This window comes from Pavona decussata, unplaced genomic scaffold (assembly GCF_977016875.1).
Source record: "Pavona decussata unplaced genomic scaffold, jaPavDecu1.1 SCAFFOLD_161, whole genome shotgun sequence".
In the NCBI taxonomy this organism is placed as follows: Eukaryota; Metazoa; Cnidaria; class Anthozoa; order Scleractinia; family Agariciidae; genus Pavona; species Pavona decussata.
In genome coordinates, this window is record NW_028145572.1 from 2,945,556 (window position 1) to 2,964,881 (window position 19,326).

General features: G+C 37.7%; 1 protein-coding gene across 9 annotated transcripts in view; it reads right to left on the minus strand.

Annotated features, from left to right (window-relative positions):
• Positions 1-1,357: 1,357 nt before the first annotated feature.
• The window catches only part of LOC146464805 (octopamine receptor beta-2R-like), a 28,941-nt gene continuing 10,972 nt past the window's right edge, over positions 1,358-19,326 (minus strand). For 2 of the 9 annotated variants that reach the window (XM_085129525.1, XM_085129524.1), the window contains 3 exons: positions 17,390-17,471; positions 6,829-6,884; positions 1,358-3,170 (listed from right to left, as the gene is read on the minus strand). In XM_085129525.1, the coding sequence (XP_084985651.1) occupies positions 1,893-2,855 (963 nt within the window). In that variant the 5' untranslated portion in view covers positions 2,856-3,170; positions 6,829-6,884; positions 17,390-17,471 and the 3' untranslated portion in view covers positions 1,358-1,892. Of the gene's footprint in view, positions 3,171-4,761; positions 5,210-5,266; positions 6,787-6,828; positions 9,106-11,602; positions 12,491-14,945; positions 15,012-17,389; positions 17,472-19,326 lie in introns of those variants that run through there. The other 7 variants (XM_085129529.1, XM_085129528.1, XM_085129527.1 and 4 more) reach the window with 7 other exon arrangements.

Consider the following 19,326-nt stretch of genomic DNA (forward strand, 5'->3'; position numbering starts at 1 on the left):
GATGAAACACACTTAGAGTGTTTGATATAGCTTCTTAAATGATCAATAATTCTTGGAGAAATTCAAGGCTAAAGCTGGCAAAATGTTATGGTAATTAGGAACACATCCAAACCACGGTGACAGCAGTGATTTTTCTTTGTTTTCTCTTGATGAATTCAGTAATGAATTTGAGAAGAGAACATCACATGTTAAACGCTTTTTAAAATATCGCAAAATAAAAAAAACGCACGTTGAGAGGGGCGGGAGGTGGGGGACGGGGGCGGCGTATATTGCTTTGAAGTCCACAGGGTTAAGTCCACTTTCCACTGGACAGTAATTTCTCACAGTAGACATAACAATTTTTAATATTTCTAATGAGCAAATTAGCATGCTCGAATATGACCAAATGCGTAAATGCATCTTAATTATATAAGCAGCGATCGTTCAGATAAAATTCGCGAAAAGCGGGATATATTTTCTATATTTTTTAGTTTTTTCACCTTACATCCGCCTTTGTGATTGTAATTTATTTCATCGTTGCGCGCTTTCTATAATAGCGGTGAAATATTTGTTGATCCTCCAAAGTCCTAGTGGTTGGAAAGGGTTTCTTCCAACTGACCGGGGATGCTTTGATCTGCAAAATTGTATCAATTCCAATGTAAAACTCTACAACGACAGTATAAATACAACTCAGAGGCATCCAACGAGAACATTAAAGCGAAACTGACTTATAATTAAAATCTCGAATTCTGTGTTCCCAGATCGTTAAGTGGCCTTTTAGGGCTAATACAGTACGTATGATCTTTTCGGATGTTAATTTTTGATGAAAATTTAAATCATAGAAAGCTTTAGGAAACTACAGTCGACTCCCGATAACTCGAACCCTCGCTAATTTGAACCTCGCGCTAACTCGAAACAATTTTCCTTTCCATACAGGTCATTTTCTATATAATTTTACCCTCGATAACTCGAACTCCAGATAACTCGAACCTTTTTCAATTTCCCTTGAAGGTTCGAGTTATCGGGAGTCAACTGTACTGAACATAATCTTCGGTGACCTTACTTCGCCTTTTTTTTTTTTTGAGATAATTGCCGCTCTGGAAACGAAAGGAATTAGTTTTTCGGTGTTACGAAATCTTGAGCTGACATCTTGCCGAAGAAAACTTTCGAATTTCTTTAAAACAAAATCTAAATTTGTGAAGTGATTAAGGCCTTTCGGACAGATAGCCACGAAAATGAACCGCTCGGCGCACCTGCTTAATCCTTGTTGGGTGATTTAATAAAGTTTGTATCGTATTTTTATTATTCAAGATTCAACTTACAATACTCAGGGAGTGATTAATATTCTGCGGAGAATTAATCAGTTTTTACAATGGTAAGAGTAATATACAGATAAATTCCTTGAAAAGCGTCTTCTCTTGCCATTCTCAGAAAAAAAAAACCGTGCAGTTACAACATGCTATAAGTCTTCAGTTGGGTCCAAAAAACATATATTAACGATACCACATGAATAATATCATGAAATCAGTAAGGTAAATCACTCGAACGTCCGGTGATAATCGATCATTGTGTGATACCCTTATTGTCGGCTCAGGATTTTATATCTCCTACTTACAATATTTTTTTTATCTAAAATATAGTGTACAAATTCATGCAGAGTGGACGATTTCTTGTTACGATGAACTTTGGTCACTGCGCGTTGGCCGCTGTAGCTGTAAGGGCCTGGTAAGGATACTTGTTTTACCAGCGTCCTCGGTGGTATAAGGACTGCACAAGGACTGTACCTAGTGTGGATCCTGTGTAGACTGCACAAGGATACTCGTCCTCTTGTTGTTGCATACTGTAAGCCTCTGTCCCTAGGTGTTTAAAGAGCTGTTTATGATGAGGAAGATGATCATTATCATGATGATTAGCTACACATTCGTTTGTCCCTCTTCCTTGTCCAAACGAGTGCACGGAGTTGAGTTACAAGAGGGATCGCCCCGTTCCGAGGAACTTGAAACCCACTTTAGAGCTGTTAAAAGCTTCTTAAAAGCGTATCTGAAGTCCTTATTCATGAGCCCGTAAATCAGTGGGTTAAGCACAGAGTTCCCATAATGCATCCACTTCGCTGCAGACACAACAAGAGGTGGAGGAGCACAGCGGCAGATGTAATAACTCAAGTTGAGCCCAAAGAATGGGGACCAGCATACAATAAACGCCCCTATGACCACGCCCAGCGTTTTGGCTGCCTTCAACTCCACGGTCAGTGAGAAGCGCCGAGATTTTCCATTAACGTTCAAATCAATTTGTTTTGCTTGGTAGCGTGCGGCTTTAAATATGTTCATATAAGCAAAGAGAATAATTATGACTGGAATTGGATAATTCAGCACAACTATCACCAACGTTGACAATTGCCAATACCAGAAAGTAAGCCCAAGAGAAGCGACAACAATCGAGTACAGCCATATAGCGGTGATGATTACGATGGCTCGCTTTGAGGTCATTCGAACGTGGTAGTACAAAGGACCAGTAATGCAGAGGTAGCGATCAATACTGACACAAGTCAGATGCCAGATTGAAGCTACACTGACCATGATATCCGTGCCAGTCCATAACTTTTGTAACAAAGGTTTTCTCATGAATAACGGCGGGCCAGACACTATGTACGTAAACCATACAGGCATAGAAACCGCTGCTACTAGGATGTCTGTGACAGCTAATGACACCACAAAATAATTTGTGACATGGCGGATTCTACGAAAGCTTTTGAATGCTAGTATCACAAGCACATTACCAACAATGGCAAACACCATTATTATCACAATAAATGTACAGGAGAGAGCAATGTGGGTCACGTCAAATTTGTCAGGCGTATTTGAGCTTGAGTTTGCCATTGCGATGTCTCGTTTACAATCGGTGAATACTTCAATTGGAGAAATTAGAATCTAAGTTCTAATATCGTATTCTGTTGTTCCCTCGAATCGCTTGTCCTTGGCGTTCTCACGCGCACTTCTGGAAGTCTTCGTTCGAATTATCCTCAGATGAACTGATGGACGGATAAAATACTCTCGTGTCGGCTGTGGTATCTTAACTGAGCGTCCTTAGCCCATAAGCCTGAAACACACCAATCGTTCGTCGGTTTGGCGGATAAACGGGATGAGGTCGTCAAACACCTTACGCCTTTTTCAAGCGCTCGTCGCAGCCAGTGACTGAGAGAAAAAGTACATTGCATAATTTAGTTTCTATTTGAAAGAAAAGGGGCAAAGACTGCAAGCTCTTAAATCTCGTGGTGAATCAAAATATAGGAACATTATATAGAAATAAAAACAATAATAATTAACAAGAAACTAAACAAATGCATAGCAGGCAAATTAATTTGCCACCAGGTGGGCTTCGGACGCGACCATCATTTGCATTAGAATGTATTTTAATAAATGTATGGCGATTATATTATCTTTGCTACGAGGTTGTCTTCCCCAATTTCTATCACAAATCTATCGAGTCTGTTGACCGAAAGTAGATGGACAAAACTTTAAGCAGAAATTATGGAATGGTATATAATTTTTCCTTTTCATGAAAAAAAAGTTAAAATCAATGTTTCAAGGGTTTGTTCGGTTTACAGTGTGTATTACGAAAACAAAAACAAGTGATTTTAGTTAACTGGCTTAAAAAAATATTAGTTCAAAGTTTAATTGAACGTGATGAATGATTGACGCGGTTTAACGAGAGAAACGAAAAAAAAAAGGCAAAAGAAGTCTTCTTTTACTACATCAAACAAACAGACCTTGCTCTAATAACTTGGATTATAATTTGGTATCAACGTTATCTGCCATATTATATGGATTTCCTCCTTTTTCCTGAGCTTATCTTATTCTCTTAAAACTGGCTTTTTAAAATTAAAAATATTGTAGAAATGGAACTTAGCGTAGGCGCAAGAAATTTAATTACTCTAGCTTTGAAATTACACCCGTAATTAATATTTGGGTTTAAAAGAAAAGAACACAAACCCTGCTAATAAAAATGGAAGCAGAGTATAAATTTAAATTCAAAGTGTGTATTGAAAAAAAAGTCCTACAAATCCGTGTGCATATCATTACGAAGTCGGTGTACAGAATAGGCAGAGGCAGGGGGGTCGCTAAACACACTAAAAACGTGTTTTGATAGTTGTAGCTGCGTCTAAAGTGTCTCATGGTCTTAAGTTATGATAAGGGTGCTTGTATCTCAGTGAGTTTATGTTTGCTCGTGCGTTTAGCCGGCGTAGTTGGCGGTTTCGATGGAAACGAAATGAATGGGGAAAAACCAAACTCCAACGAAACCGCCAGCCACGCAGGCTACCTGCTACCAGCGTGGCAGTTGTCACGCAATTGTCACGCATGCGCTTGCCATTGTATTTCCGTGAGCTGGTATGGACACTTACTCTTGCGCTTATTTTGGCCCTTACGTCGTCAATTTAAACCAGACGAACTACCTTACAAAATTTCAACATACACGACGGCTCAAATTAAAAATGAACACGCGCCTTATCCCTTTTGGTTCAAGTTATTTTCGGCCCCAGGACTCCCGAAAAAGTCTTAAATTTGGAGCGTTTTCTGCTGCCAATAATTTATATATTTAAACGCTGATCAAATAGTGCATTCTAATTAAAAGCATGCGCCAGCTCATAACGAAACCTTCATCAGACGTAAGCGAATTCCTTCCTCCGTCCAAAAGAAAAGAGAAACAATTGAACGCTTATGTGAAGAGCCCCCTCCTAACTGACATGAAATAAGTTATATCAATACAATTTATCTGCCTGATTACCTTTTGAGATTTTGAGCATGGGCTATGAAGTTCACCAGAAGATTTTTTGTCCGTTCCCACCTTAAATGGGGATAACTTTGCAGTTGTTAAATCCTTTCGCTCAGTGAACAAACGTTCACAGCCGTTTTCTAATGAATTAAAGAAGGCACGTAACGCTTACGTACTTACGTAACCGAGTAGGAACAGCTAGGAGACGTGGCAACCGTGACAATTTTCGTTTGCAGTTCCTGCGTGGAGTTGGCACTTTCGGTTATGACGCTAACATAGTACACGAAACTGTTCGAGATGCGATGAATTGGTAATTTCAGTGAACTTTGTTGTGCTTTTGCGAGTTTTGAAAGTGCAGTATTTCAGGGGGTTTTGACAGTCATCGTGCGCAAGTCGCCCCCAGTGTATCACTAAAACACAAAACTTTTTCATGGTCGAAGAGTTTAACTGTCTTTAAATTTGTCTAGTTCAGTATGATTTTCAGCACCTCACAAATTGCCCTTCTGGCTGTACTTACAGTCTTTCAGCGAAATCAGATGAAGGCGCGTACTAAGCCGTCTGGTCATATTAACCAGGTTTATCATATAAACGTCTTGTTCAGTTGTGAGTGCTTTATGTCACGGAAGCACAAACAGGCGCGATTACTAAAGACACATCCAAGTCACGTTAAATACCTTTATCAAGCTAGTCTGTCTTAATCACTAGGCAACACCTTGCCTATTTTGGCGTTGAGATTAGAATGGAGAAAAGAAATTAACATTAAGGCCCGCCATAATTTCCATTCATGTCAGACGAGCTGCAGTCATGTCAATTGACAATTGAGCTGATCTGATGAGCATTGGCATACAAAATGGGAATAAATGACAAACTCAGTTAAAATTTTATCAGTAAAAAAGAAACCGTTTCACTGAAAGCTATCTCGGCCCCGAGTCGAGTAGCGTTGGCACTGATCCTCAATTTAAAGGGTATGTCATGAAATTATTAATTTATATTTAAGTACTTTCCTCATGCGTGAATTGCCTCCAGATCCGGCCAAAGAGGCGAAATCAAGTGGATTTTCAAAGAAAATAACAAACCACAATAAGTTTTTACTAATTTCCAAGGCGCAAAGGAAGAACTTGAAAACGTCTGCCAGACTTTTTCAACAAAAGCGTTCTCTAAAAATAGATGACGCAGCTAGACTTTAATTCCCGGGTCTTTTGCGGCCTGTCACGGGCGGCTTCCAACGTTTTCCACTTTTTAGTCACTCAAAGCAAAAGTCATCGAAAAGAAACTGAGAAAAACTCGTGTAGTTTTTCTAGCGATGAAGAGAATATTGCCTCTCAAATTCATACTTCGTGCTGGAGTCTTCGTTGGTTGTTAATGCGTGGTGATGGACATTTCGCAAGAAACACATACAAATTGATTTTATTCACGTTGGGTTAGTAGCCCCTTCTGAACTTTTTGCAAGGCTATACCGACATTTTTTTGAAAATTGTGATAGTAATGAAACCAATTGAGCGATCACTGGAGGATGACCGGTCGGCCGCCCCGCGCGGATGTTTTATTATTCATATTAATTTTTTTCCCCTAAAAAAAGAGGAAGACGATTATGATCATTACAGCATAAAAGCGGCAAATTAATTATACATATATATATATGGTTTGCCAAAAACCCGTTAGATTCAAACAATTTGTGGTTAGCAAAAAAAAAAATAAAATAAATACAAAAAGAAAAATTGGAAAATCTAGAACAATCAGAAGATTAAAGTATATCTTTTACCAACCGAGGCGTCGCACGACACGGCAACAAGTCAGGGTCGCAAAAGAATTAACATTAAACAGGGTTGCATCGTCCGTGAAAGCGTATAAAAGTGTCCCTTTCATGCCACAAATCTGCTATTTTACATAAGCTTTCACTAATAAAACAATCGTAATCTCCAAACTAGAAAATAAATAAACACTATCAAGGAGTTATCACTCCGTCCTAATTCGCTTTTTGCCCTTAAACGCAATGTAAACAAACGTTCAAACGCGGCTTTCATGATTACGATTATGCGCAACTGATTATTCAAAAAGGGCGATAAAAACTAAACTTACCTTGTTTTCGTTTCCCTTTAGAAGCTCGATTCATCAGACGCCTTTAATATTTGTATCTGAAAGATTACCAAAAGAGATTTGAAAGTCATCGAAAATGCCGCCTTGTTCAAGAAACATAGTACTGGGGAAAATAGGATCATTGAAACAGCAACAGGCCCTTCTATATAAACTTAAATTTGTTTACCCTAACCATATCAATGTTTCCTTGCTAAAGGGGCATTGTACAATTTACGATTTAATTTTCGTGCAAACATGCCATAACGTTTGAAGATTACCTTTATGACAAGAGACGTATCCACCAAAACAGTTGCTATTTCGGAATTACAGGATAATAGCTCATTGAATTTCGTAAAAGCAACAATTCTTGCTGAGAAAGGATCGCGTCCAAGCTGGAAAATTTCAGAATAAAGACCTCCCGCCGTATAAAATTTATCAAAACTGAGCAATTCTCTTCCGTGCATTGGAAAGAGAGACGAAACCATGACGTTGTTTTGGCAGATGGCTGTAATTCATGCAAGGTGTTATAAATTTAGCTCTATTGTTTACGTTTCTGGCATCAGCGGAGCTTTGTACATACCAGTGACAAAGTTACTCATCAGTGTTTTCACGATTCCGGAGCTTGAAGTTCGATGCCGATTTTTACTTCATTGCAATTTATTTTTATCCAGTAAATCAGCGCTCACGTTCAATATCCGAGCGATTAGTTAATATTAATATGTCAAATTAACAAAGTTGAATGTATCATGGCAGCAAAACTGTTTTCGGGCGTATATCATTATCATGTCCATGTTTACATATTGTTTACTAACCAGGTAAAAATTTAATACTAAAACTAAAAGAGACGAAAAACTCGGAGACAAGGACAATATGAATCACTCAGTGAAATAAGGCAGTATAACTTGAATCGAGACTCGTTCAGTTTAATCAAAGGATCAACGACGAGGAACAAGGACGTTTCTTTTGTTGTTTTTCTAATGAACTCTAACAGCCAGCATAAAAGGAGTAATGCAAATTTCTTGTGAAATAAAAATATAATTATGATTTTGTAAACCCTCTTAGAGATGTCATAATTCTATCATGACGGAGGACAATTAAGGGTGTATTATTTTAGACTATTCAACTTGGAAGAGCTGCAAAACGATCACTTATGTCCTGTATGCCTTCCTCGTAGTACTTTACTCCAACTTGAGGATCTTCTTTTTTCCACAAACAAAAACACACAAAAAAAACTCTACCGGCTGATACTTTACGTATAACTGGCGCTTTACAAACTGACTGGCTTGATTTAACGAGATGTATTTGGCATTGGCTAATTGCTTCGGTGTCCGGCCAAAGAAAACGAGTCGGAATGATGATTAGTGGGTTTCACACGATTGTGGGTTCCTCAAGGACAAGCTCTATTCTGTCTTTTTATACAAATTGAACTTAATACAAACTCCTATGTTTAAATGGGAATATTACCTGATTTTTGAGTAATGTCCACTGTAAACTTTAATGGTCTTCCTGTATGTCTATTCAAGGACAAACGTGATATTGATCGATTGTGGGTACATTTTGACTAAAAGCCGTAATGTTTTATATCAGCTGAAGTAAATGCAATCTACGCTTACTTAATGGACGTCTTTGTGCAAATGGATACTAAACTAGCGGATCTTCTTCACTCTAAATTTAGCGATCACCTTTGCTAGTTTTATGTACGCGAATTTTGTATGGTGTTTAACTTCTCAGAAGCGAACAATTTGTGATGTAAACAGAAACTAATGGCTAGCTTTAACTAACATACATTTATTTTTCCGGCTTCTTCTAATGAACTGACTTTAAATATATATTTCCACTCCGTTTTTATAATGCTAAACACGTATTAATAGCTACAATTTGTAATTCAACCATTGTTCGTTTTCCAGTTTAAAAACATCACTGCAGATATTACCTTCAATTTTACATTTTTCATTGTATTGAAAACCGGACGTCTCATAATGCTTGTGTTATTACAGTGCGAAGCGCCTTATGGTGGCCACCCAACAAACGTTTTTTTACAAGTTAGCCAATCAGGATACGCGAATTTGATTAACAGTCATGCCTCCTTGCAGTTTCCAACAGGAAAGTGACGCAACAACGAATTATTGAAAACATGTCGTTTTGTATTTTATGGCTAACTTGTAAACTTGCAGTCTACGACTGCATGTGGCTATTGCTGTTATTTTCAGAATATTGCTGCAGTAAAACGAATAATACTCAAACGAAAACGAATAAATAAATAGCCACAGTTACAAGAATAACAATTTTTAATATCACTGATTATCCAGTCATTAGTAGGGATCAGTGAACGACATTGCTTGCTTTCTGATAGACTTTCTCAAAGCCCGTTTTTGTGGGAGTCCAGTCTTTTCGGCTCACATCATACCATACAGCATGGCATAGCCGTGCTGATGAGGCCTAACAAGGCCGAAACAGCTGTCCATGGCTGCCACTGCTCGGGTGATATGGCTGTGCGCATGCGTTAGGTACTGGCCAGACCGTGGGTTGGTGTCCGAGTGTGTCACTTACTTTAATTGTTTGAACGAACAGTCCAGGGCGAACAACGAAAGAGTGAGACAAAGAGGCTCGCACGCGAGAATCCACGCTTTCAGCAGTTTGCGCCTCACGAGTTCCTTCTTTGACCGATTTGCATCAGTCCGCCCGTGAATTATGAGAGTTGATTTTTAGTATATTAAATAGAAACGTTTCCATGAAGTTATTCAACCATAGCTTATTTATTCCGGTTTATAGGTGTTTTGTTACCGTGTTTTATTTTTTTACCATTATATTGTTAATTTTAGTCACATTCCGCTCGCCTTTATTTTCGCGCCATATGTTAATTTCTTTCGTAGCCTTTTTGTTCATATCGTAAATGGTTTAAAATTAATTTCAAGTTTTGTCAGCTCCCTCTGCACATCAGCATTGGTAAGCCTTTTAGATTTTTTTTCTGTTTTTTTTTTAATTTACTTTCGCCTTTTTTGCGATTTTCTGTTTCCGTTTAGTCAGTATTGTCCCTAACTTACTTATTTTATTTGTGCTAGGTATTTTCTAAGGAATCGTATTCCAAATACATAGTGAAATACAATGCTGAGTTACAAGTCTTAAGTTTGGTTCGCCTTCGCACCGAACACTGTTCACAAACGTAAAACAAAAGATTTTGGTCTCGATATTCTTGTGCTTCCAGCATCAGCATAAACCTCGGCAACTCTCTCGCCGCCTCTAAGACCTCTTAATTTGCAAAGGTTTGAATTCGTTACCACGGCAACCACGGCTGCCAACTAACATACAGCAGCAGCTGCTTATTTCAGTACTAATGGAAGTCTTTTCAGCATTTTTTTTACTGTATGCACCTTTCAGCTACATAAAAAATTAATTTTTATGATGTAAACTGACACTTCCTGTTTCAAAAGAAAGCGAAACAAGTTAATGTCATTTTTACTTCCTGTTTGTATCGCTTCTTTTAGCAATCACCATCCATTAGTCCCAACTGCCTAATGTGAAAGTCTAATTACTGATATGTTAAATGCATTTGGCAGACGACTTTGTTATCTTGCTTGATCTGGCGCCAATAATTTTACTTCTTGATCTCAGTCTAGAAATGAAATTTAATACAAGGTAGAAGAAAAAGCAGGAGGACCGTTGATAGGTCGGTAAATATGATCATCCGGGTAAATGCATGCAGTCCTAAACTGAGGGACTGGCGCTTGGACAACCGATAGAAAATCAACTTTATTTTGTAACTCCTGCGTTCAAACCATGTTATATGTAGCCATTGGCAAGACATCCGGTGGCTGCAATAATTTTCCTGTTCATCACGTCATTTTTCATTGTGGAAAATAAAATTTTAATAGACTTTTCGAAGGTTAATTTGACTTCACTTTCTTGACTTCACTCAGGTAAACTTTCTATTATTCACGAAACGAAAAAAATACTAAAAGCCTACGGGAAGTTACGTCAGATTGGTCTTTGAACCATTTTTTAGTTGGCACAACGGAAATCGTTAGCCGGACCGAAGACCTGCCATGCAACCGAAACGCCATTTTTGACGTAATATATCAAACACGAGAAGGTGTGTTTCATCAGATATCCAAACACTGAGAAGTAGGTTGAAAAAACGAGGCGCAGCCGAGTTTTTTTAAACGACTTCGAGGTGTTTGGATATCTGATGAAACACACTTTCGAGTGTTTAATATGGCTTCTCAAATGATCAATAATTCTTGGAGAAATACAAGGCTAAAGTTGGCAAAATTTTATGGTAATTAGGATCACATACCCAAACCACGGTCACGGTAGTGATTTTCTTTGTTTTCTCTTGATGAATTATTAATGAGTTTGAGAAAAGCTTGTTTAACATCATGAACAAAATTAAGCTGTTGGTTTTTGTCATGCTAGTTTGTTACAAGCAGATCAAATTTAGGCCAACACGAGGAGTGAAAATGGTGACGAAATTATTTAACTTTGTAAATCTACCGTCCGTTTTCATAAGTTGAAAACATTTGAAATTTTTCTGGCAAAAAGTCAATTTATGGAGCAAAAAATTAAAAGATATAATTAGCCGCATATAAAGAAGTCAGCTTGAGTTAAGTTTCATTTTGGCAGTACAGTAAATCTAAATATTTTAAGATTCTAAATTTCCGGGGGGGAGTCCATAACTTATTGAAAAGTATGTATGCCTTGACGTTGTTTGAGTAGCTCTTGTTGCTTCCCAAAACAGTGGATCGTGTCCAAAATCAACTGAGGAATGGAAAAAACATACCTGACTCCTATTTCACGTGTGTGGTATGATTATCAAGCCATCAGCAGCATTTAAAATGATTCAGCGCCAGATTTTTTACCTAAAGAGGAGATGTTATCGGCAAATCTTTATGCGACTATTAGGCCCTTCAGAGAAACATCTTCCCTTTTTCTTTATCCGATACAAACTAAGCTTACCACATTGTCAAACTGCGCGGCAGCGCCGGGTTGTTTCTCCCATGTGACTGGCGTTAAACAAATCTATAGATCCGTTTTCTGCCCCCGGCTAGCTACCTGCTTAATTAAAGTTCGGCTCCGATGTTTCCTTCCACAAGCACAATAAGTTATTTTGTCGACGTTTCGGTGCGGACATGCAAGATATATTAATTGATTGTTTGATTGATTGACGCGGTACAGTTAGTAGCTGTCAAACACGAGTCACGGAAAGTTGTTTCTCCACCGAAGGCACTTTCGATTAACTCTCGCAATTTTCTGTTGATTTTAGAGTGAGAGAAAACATAATTGTGTTCTATATTGCACAAGTGCGGATCGTTTTGCTGTCAGTGGTAGAATAAATATCGTGTAAAGAGACATCTCGGCATAAAGTGAACTCGGAATATTAGTTTGCGTCAGAATTGGCCGGGTTCAATTTAAAGAACTAAAAGTCCCTGCGCGTGAAAGCGAAACACAAGAATCGATGAACACTTAAAACTCTGCTCTGAATGGTATATGCACTTTCGGTATTGCGTGAAGAAAATGATTGGCATTTTGCTTGCGTGCTGACCAAGCTTTGTACCTACCTTCTTTTATATCAGTAAACACGGCAACGAACTCACCAAATGACGCCGCAACTTTGAAGCTCTAAGAAAAAAAATGGCCGTATTTGTTTCAGCGATAAAAACATCCTCTCTCATGAAACAACGGAAAATGGACAAATGACTTTCAGGCAGGATATTAGCTTCTTCATTGCCGGATTCATAAATTAAGATGCTTTCCACTATGACAATTGTACCATATGAAAAATAAATATTTACCTACATAGAAATAATTGTGTCACCTTAGGGTATGGATCAACTCCCAAATGAGGCTCTGAAAAGCTGAGTGGCAGAACGGTCGCATAGGTATGGTAAAAGGTCGCGGCTACAAAACCCAGTTCAAACTACATTTTGTTTTTCATCTCGGAGTTTTTTTCATGGCTTTACCTTTCCAGTTTGTAGCTTGAGAATACCGAGCCGCTTCCGGTCTCCAAGGGCGTTCGAACGGCTATTTTATCTATCCGAGGAAGAGTTTTGAGAGCGAGAAAAGCATCATCAAGCAATATTTTGAGATTGGTACTGGAGCCGTGTACCAAGATAAATTATCAGCATTAAATTTTGTATATTTTTTGTCTATCATAAAAAAAAATGCGTGACATCTATAATCAGTATTCCGGCAGTATTCTCGAACAAGTTGTAAATAATTGGAAAAATCGGTAAATCTTGAACATACAATTAAAAATTTAAGTAACATGGGTTCGCGTACGATGTCTATCATAACTCAGAAATCTTGACAAAAAAAAAATGGTTCACCTTGAAATAGTAAAAAAAAAAATTTTAGAAACCTTGATAAATTTTGAAAAACGGGGAAAATCTTGCAAACAGGTGAAAAATCTTGAAACACTGGTCAGATAAAGAGATCGTTTTCTTTGATCAGCTAAGAATCGAGGACGTCACTGTTATCTCTGCTTGAATAATTCAGCCACCCTCCGCTCGGTCGCTGCTGGTACGCAACTAAGGCATTTAGATCGGGGGCCGGTGCATTTCGTCAAACTCCCGAAGCGTTTCCGAACCCGCTATCAGCTGGTGGTACATTTAAGCCTCAACTAGCCTTATTGTAAAGTGTCAGCGTTTTAGAGTTTCATAACAGCTGATAACAGTCAAAAAGCCAATTTCTGGTTATAAACATTGTGTACGGAAAATAGTTTTTCGGGCTGGCGAAGTGTGATCGGGAGTTTTGAGACAAAGCACGCCAGGCCTGAAAGGTGGGTACTCAGAAAATACGACTGTGGAAGCGACTGTTCACTGCAAACTTCTTCAATCAAAAATATGTTTTTGCCATCGAAATTCGCTCCGCTTTGTCAATCGACGAATGGTGACTGTATCACTGTCTCGCCGGACGTTTACTTTTTCATCCACGGAAAACTCGTCTCTGAACGGTACAAAAACGCGTCTGGTAAGAATCCGGTAGAGAACGGCTTCAACGCGTCAAATTTATTCTGTTTTCAATGGCAATGATTTCACTAGTTAGCTTGTAAATTCTATAGCACTTTTCAGTTTCACTTACCACTTTTCACTGATTAATTTTTCCCTTCAGTTTCAATGTTTCGACTTTTTCAAGACCAGTTTCGCGTTTTTTCAACGGATTCATCAACTGTTCAAGATTCCGCAGTTTTCTGCTTTTAAAGATCTACTGACTTTTCTAACATTTTTTTCAAGATTTATCGGCTTTTCATTGAGATTATCGATAACATTGATTTTGAAGATTTGCCGGTTATCTCCCTATTCTGTATCTATTACGTATATCGACGAACGGTAACGCCAAGTCAAGTACATGAACAAACAAAGGAAGTTGCAAGTTAGATTTGCATACTGCAGTAGCCGCGAGCACTACTGTCAGGGACGTCTCAGTGTCAAGGCGGAATCGAACCGTCAAGTCGGCTGTTTCCGGCCTAATTTCACTCGTTTGTCTTTAAATACACTCTCTTTAAAGCGGCCACTTCTCTAAGGCGGGCAGACAGTACTTGTTCCGCTGGTGCCATCTTGAAAAGACTTGATATTTGTTTCAGTTTGTTTTTATCTTCAGTTTTGTATTTGTTTTAAAAAAGATTTATCCGAAGTGCTTAAATTTAAATTCTAAATATATGCAAAAGGACCATTTTCCTTTGCTCGAGGCCATAATAAACTGAACTAAATGGGAGTGGAGAAGCTCAGGTGATAAAGAATAATTTTTAGTCAAATGTTAACAAATATATAATCGGTGAAAAATAAACCGTATGAGAAGTCTAGCCATCTGACTAATCAGTTCCCTTCCACAATAAATATTTCAGACTCCTAAATTAAGTTTTTACTCTAAAGCTAGACTGAAAAAAAGTACCGAATTATTTTCTAAATAAATTGAAATTGGAGAAACCTTGCGTATAAATAAATTCTTCAGATCATGCCCAAACGTATAAATTATGAACAGTTTGTACGCACATTTCAACTGAATTCAACTTGACGCTTCAAGATTTCATACAATACTAGCGAAAGTACTGAATTAATCCCTTCTTGTCCAACGTATGCGAAAGGTATCTAACATTATAAGTAATTTTAAAATGAAGAACAAACCTGTTTTGGTTATTACAGTTACTTTTTCCCTGATTAGCTTACGAACGGTGAATTGAATTTACCATCCATAAACCTCGCAGTGTCGCCTACTAGAAGCCGAGGATGGGCAAGGTCGAACTCGCGACAAGATCAGAGGAAAACTATTCAGTTATATGACTGTTACACTTGCATCCAAACATCACGGTATGATCTATTTTGATATATGCATTCAATAACATTTTTGTACGGTGAAAACAAAGATATTCAACCGTCTTTGTTTTAACTTTGATTTTATTTCCGATAGCTAACATTCAATACCTTTTAATGGTGATTAAAATCTTTTGTTCAACTAATGTTTGATATTCTGCCGTCTAGATCTGTAACCTGATGGTGGTATTAATTAATATAATGGAATTTTTAAAGGCAATGATAATGGCTGTCTCCATTTCCGTCAGGTAACATTCTATAGCCCTTTATGTTGGTGGAAATCTTTTCTTTATTAAATCAATATTTAAGTTTCATTCTGTCGTTCGCTGATAATAAAAATAATGGAAAGATAATAGGTGTTGTTATTCCCGACAGCTAAGCTTTCTACACCTTTCAACAATGACTGATGAAATCTTCTTTACTTTACAAAGTAGTATTTTGATATTCTTTCCATCTCTCACAACTGGATTTAACAGCTGCCGAGCGCTTTTCTTCTTAACATTGTGGAATAAATCCACGAGATGGAATTTCCCACAAAATCACCTAGCTAACGCAATATAGAAGTTTATCACGAGGATCAGCTTTATCGCACCAGTTCTTCGAAACGTTGTCCTCCTCCACCATTGTTAAGGAATATGAACAAGATTCAAAACTGATTTTGCCGAATATGTAAAGAAGTGACTATTTACCCGCATAAAAAGTGAGCACGTTTCCCATTATTTTCTTCGGGTTGTCATCTTTGAAACCACGAGAGAGGACTGGCGTATTCTTAAAAGTTTTGCATCTTCGCAATACAGCTCACGGTGATTGAACTCAAATCGATTGCGCTTTAGTTCTGAGTTAGCGGAGTGACATAACACTCAAACGAGGAAATAGGGAAACAGTGATGTTCGCAACTAAATGCAATTTTCAAATACGATCCTTGACTCACCAGCTGACAAGTTGTTTTGAAGTTTCTCAAGATAAGTGGCATTCGCATGGTAAACTAATACCGAAAATATTTTTGTGGAAACAATTTTTTTTTGCGGGATATACTGCATGAGATTTGTTTTGCTGATCAGAAAAAATTAAAACCCACCAAATGTTCCTTCATTGCCATGCAATATGCATCTACATACTGTGAATTTTTCAAAAAAACATTTGTGGATGTTTTTTTCTCCCTGATTTCTCTAACAAATTTCATCTAGACATAACTTTTTGCATTATTTTTCTCGTAGCGCTTAAACTTCGAGGAGTGTAATATAACAACGTATTCAGAATGATGCGGTATCTTCAGTAATCATGATAAGTTTTACACATGATTAAAAATTTAGAAAAGCTTGTAGAAGAATAGCTGGTGGTCTGTTGGGATATGAATTGAATAACAATGCATGAATCTACAAAAGTGAAGTATACTGATATTATGACATTTTTGCCAAACATGCAGGTTGTCGACACTGTACCGCATTTGGTAGAAAATTTTACAGAAGTGCTTGTAATTATAACTAAAGGCATAAAGTGAAATGAAAACCTACAAATCCGCGGTATTCTATGAAGTTAACTAAGTCATTGCAAAGGAACATAATTGAAAGTTGATCACGTATGTACACATTTCGATTTCAGATTTATGCCGCCGATTCTCGCCTGGAATCGAAGCTGACGAAATTGGAGTAACGGAACCTATGTTGTGGAGGTAGAATGCCGGGCTTGTTTGAATCGTACGTCTTTTCTAGCCTTTCTTTTTTCGTTTTCAACTAGGCTGAAACTATAACAATAGGCTGAAACTACTAAACACGTTGTTCACTAATTATTAACTTTTTAACAAGAAAACGGATGGGTTTGAGGTGGCATTTGAACAAGGCCACCACCCTAGTTCTGTCGGACTGGGTGGTGAAGACCACATCAATCCGGGCCAAGCAACTGGCACCTTCTAACCCGCTGTTCAGTGAATGTTTTGCTGCTAAATTTAGTACAAAATGTAGGAGTCACGATGTTTACACAACTGATAAAACTAACATAAGGTAAGATCGAGGTTTTCAATCGAAACTGGTTGTGGCGTGTGGACGAATTCACCCTCCTACTCAGCCCGGAACTACACCAGCCACTGACTTCATATATCAGCAGTTTAGGTGCGGCCATGAAAAGAATCGTTTATTTTAAAATAATGCAACATGACGCAACCGCGAGCGGTTTGAACGTGATCATTTGAAGATATTTGAATCAACATTCGGATAACTTACTTTAAACCAGTGACTAAAAGTGAATAGAGAATGGCATACCTGGCTTAAGTGTCTTTGGAGGATCTTCCCGTGGGTTCTTAGCTGAACTAATTACCATCCAAAGCAATCCTTGTTTCTCCTCCTGGCGAGACAAGATGTACAGTTTTTATAATTTAACAGGGATGTGGTTGGTCAGAAGAGGTTAACCACTACAGAGATCACAGCATGAAGCTTATTGCCTCACTGTGAGTTAACAATTAAGGATTTTTTTTTCTGGCTCGCGGATCATTAAAAACGCGTCAATCACGGAACCTATGTTTTCCAACATCAGAAATTAAACTCCACCTTTGGTGACTTTGGTTTCCAAAATTTATCCATAAAAATGAAGACTTAAATTTGGCCTGAGTTCCTTTTATTTACTTGAGATTAAAATAGCTTTCATCGCGACGCACTAATACGGCCACGGAAGACAAATATTTCATTATGTGATGTCATGATTATGCTATCAAAGCAAGCTTGAATAATATTACTTTCGAACAGAGCACGGAAAGCTTTCAGTCGCGTGGTATTTATTTATTGAATCCCTTCAGATGGTAACAAAATATACAAAGCACTGATCAGATGTAAGGCAAGTGCAAAGAAAGGAGAAGGATGTGGCGGGGGCCGTAACAGGACCGAGTTCCCAGTTGGCAACTGTCCTCTATAACTAAGAAAGAGACAAAAAAAAAAAAAGACTAAAAAACTCAAATGAGAATCATAATGAAATAAAATAATAATGACAATGATAATTCTGCTCACGCGAGCAGAAAGTAGTTAACAAGAAAGAAGCTTCCCAATGAAAGACGTCTGCATTACGAGAGAGACATTGATTTAGAGTTGATATTAACAGTTAACTTTTTTAAAGTTTTTAATTTTTAAAGTTTTTAAATTTTTTTTAAGGCATATATTTTCTTCATTGTTGACTCTCACTTTTATCAACAAGATATTTTCTTATGTATGTTTAATATACTGTGTAAATAAGTCGTTTTGCTCATCAGCTCATAGGTTACAATGATCACTCTATGAAATTGTTTTACACAAATGCATTTGTACATTTTATACTGCATAATACTACTACTACTACTACTACTACTACTACTACTACTACTACTACCACTAATAATAATAATAATAATAATAATAATAATAATAATAATATTAATAATGTCAATAATAATAATAACAACTGTCAGAAGTGGATTATATCACAGAACTGCGAAATCACCAAAAAATTCTACAGTTTAAGACAATGAAACACACATTTTTTCCCAGTCCAGGAACTGTCGCCTAGACACTGTCCGCAGCAGGTTTCAGAGCAAATTGTAAACTGAAAAGTTGTTCAAAAAAATAGACATAATAATGATAATATAAAAAGTAACTGTTAGCCTAACCGCGAGCTACCTTCTGCTCATTATAGAGAACGTTTTCTTCTCGGGCTATCTCCAATAGACTTGTGTATAGAATCAATACTTAGGATACATCTTAAGTTAGCACGATTTCTAGAATCAGGGCCCCGCTCACCCGTTGGGTGTTATAACAACTATACTTTATATTGAGATAACCGCGCTGGCAAACGCTGACAACTATGTTATTTTTCTTTCCACGTGAGCCGCAATTCACAGTAAACATCGTTTGTACCCATTAAGACTTTCCAGGCTTCGAAATAATTCTTCGAATATTTTATTATCACGTTTGGGGATTTAAAATGCCATGCGACACTGACAGACAAGCAAAAAGCAAACTGACAGAGACTGCCACTAAGTAAACCTTAAAGGTGACTTTAATAGGTCGCGTGACGTCTGCAAACTTTCAGATGCCGTCCACACTAATCCTGATAAATTTGAAAAAGCATCCTTTTCGTCAATAGGATTAGTGAGAACGGGATTTTATCCACTCTGGGGAGCGTTTCAAAAGCCAAACCGTGGAAGGGGCCTTCGAGTATTCGCTCTGACGAAAGG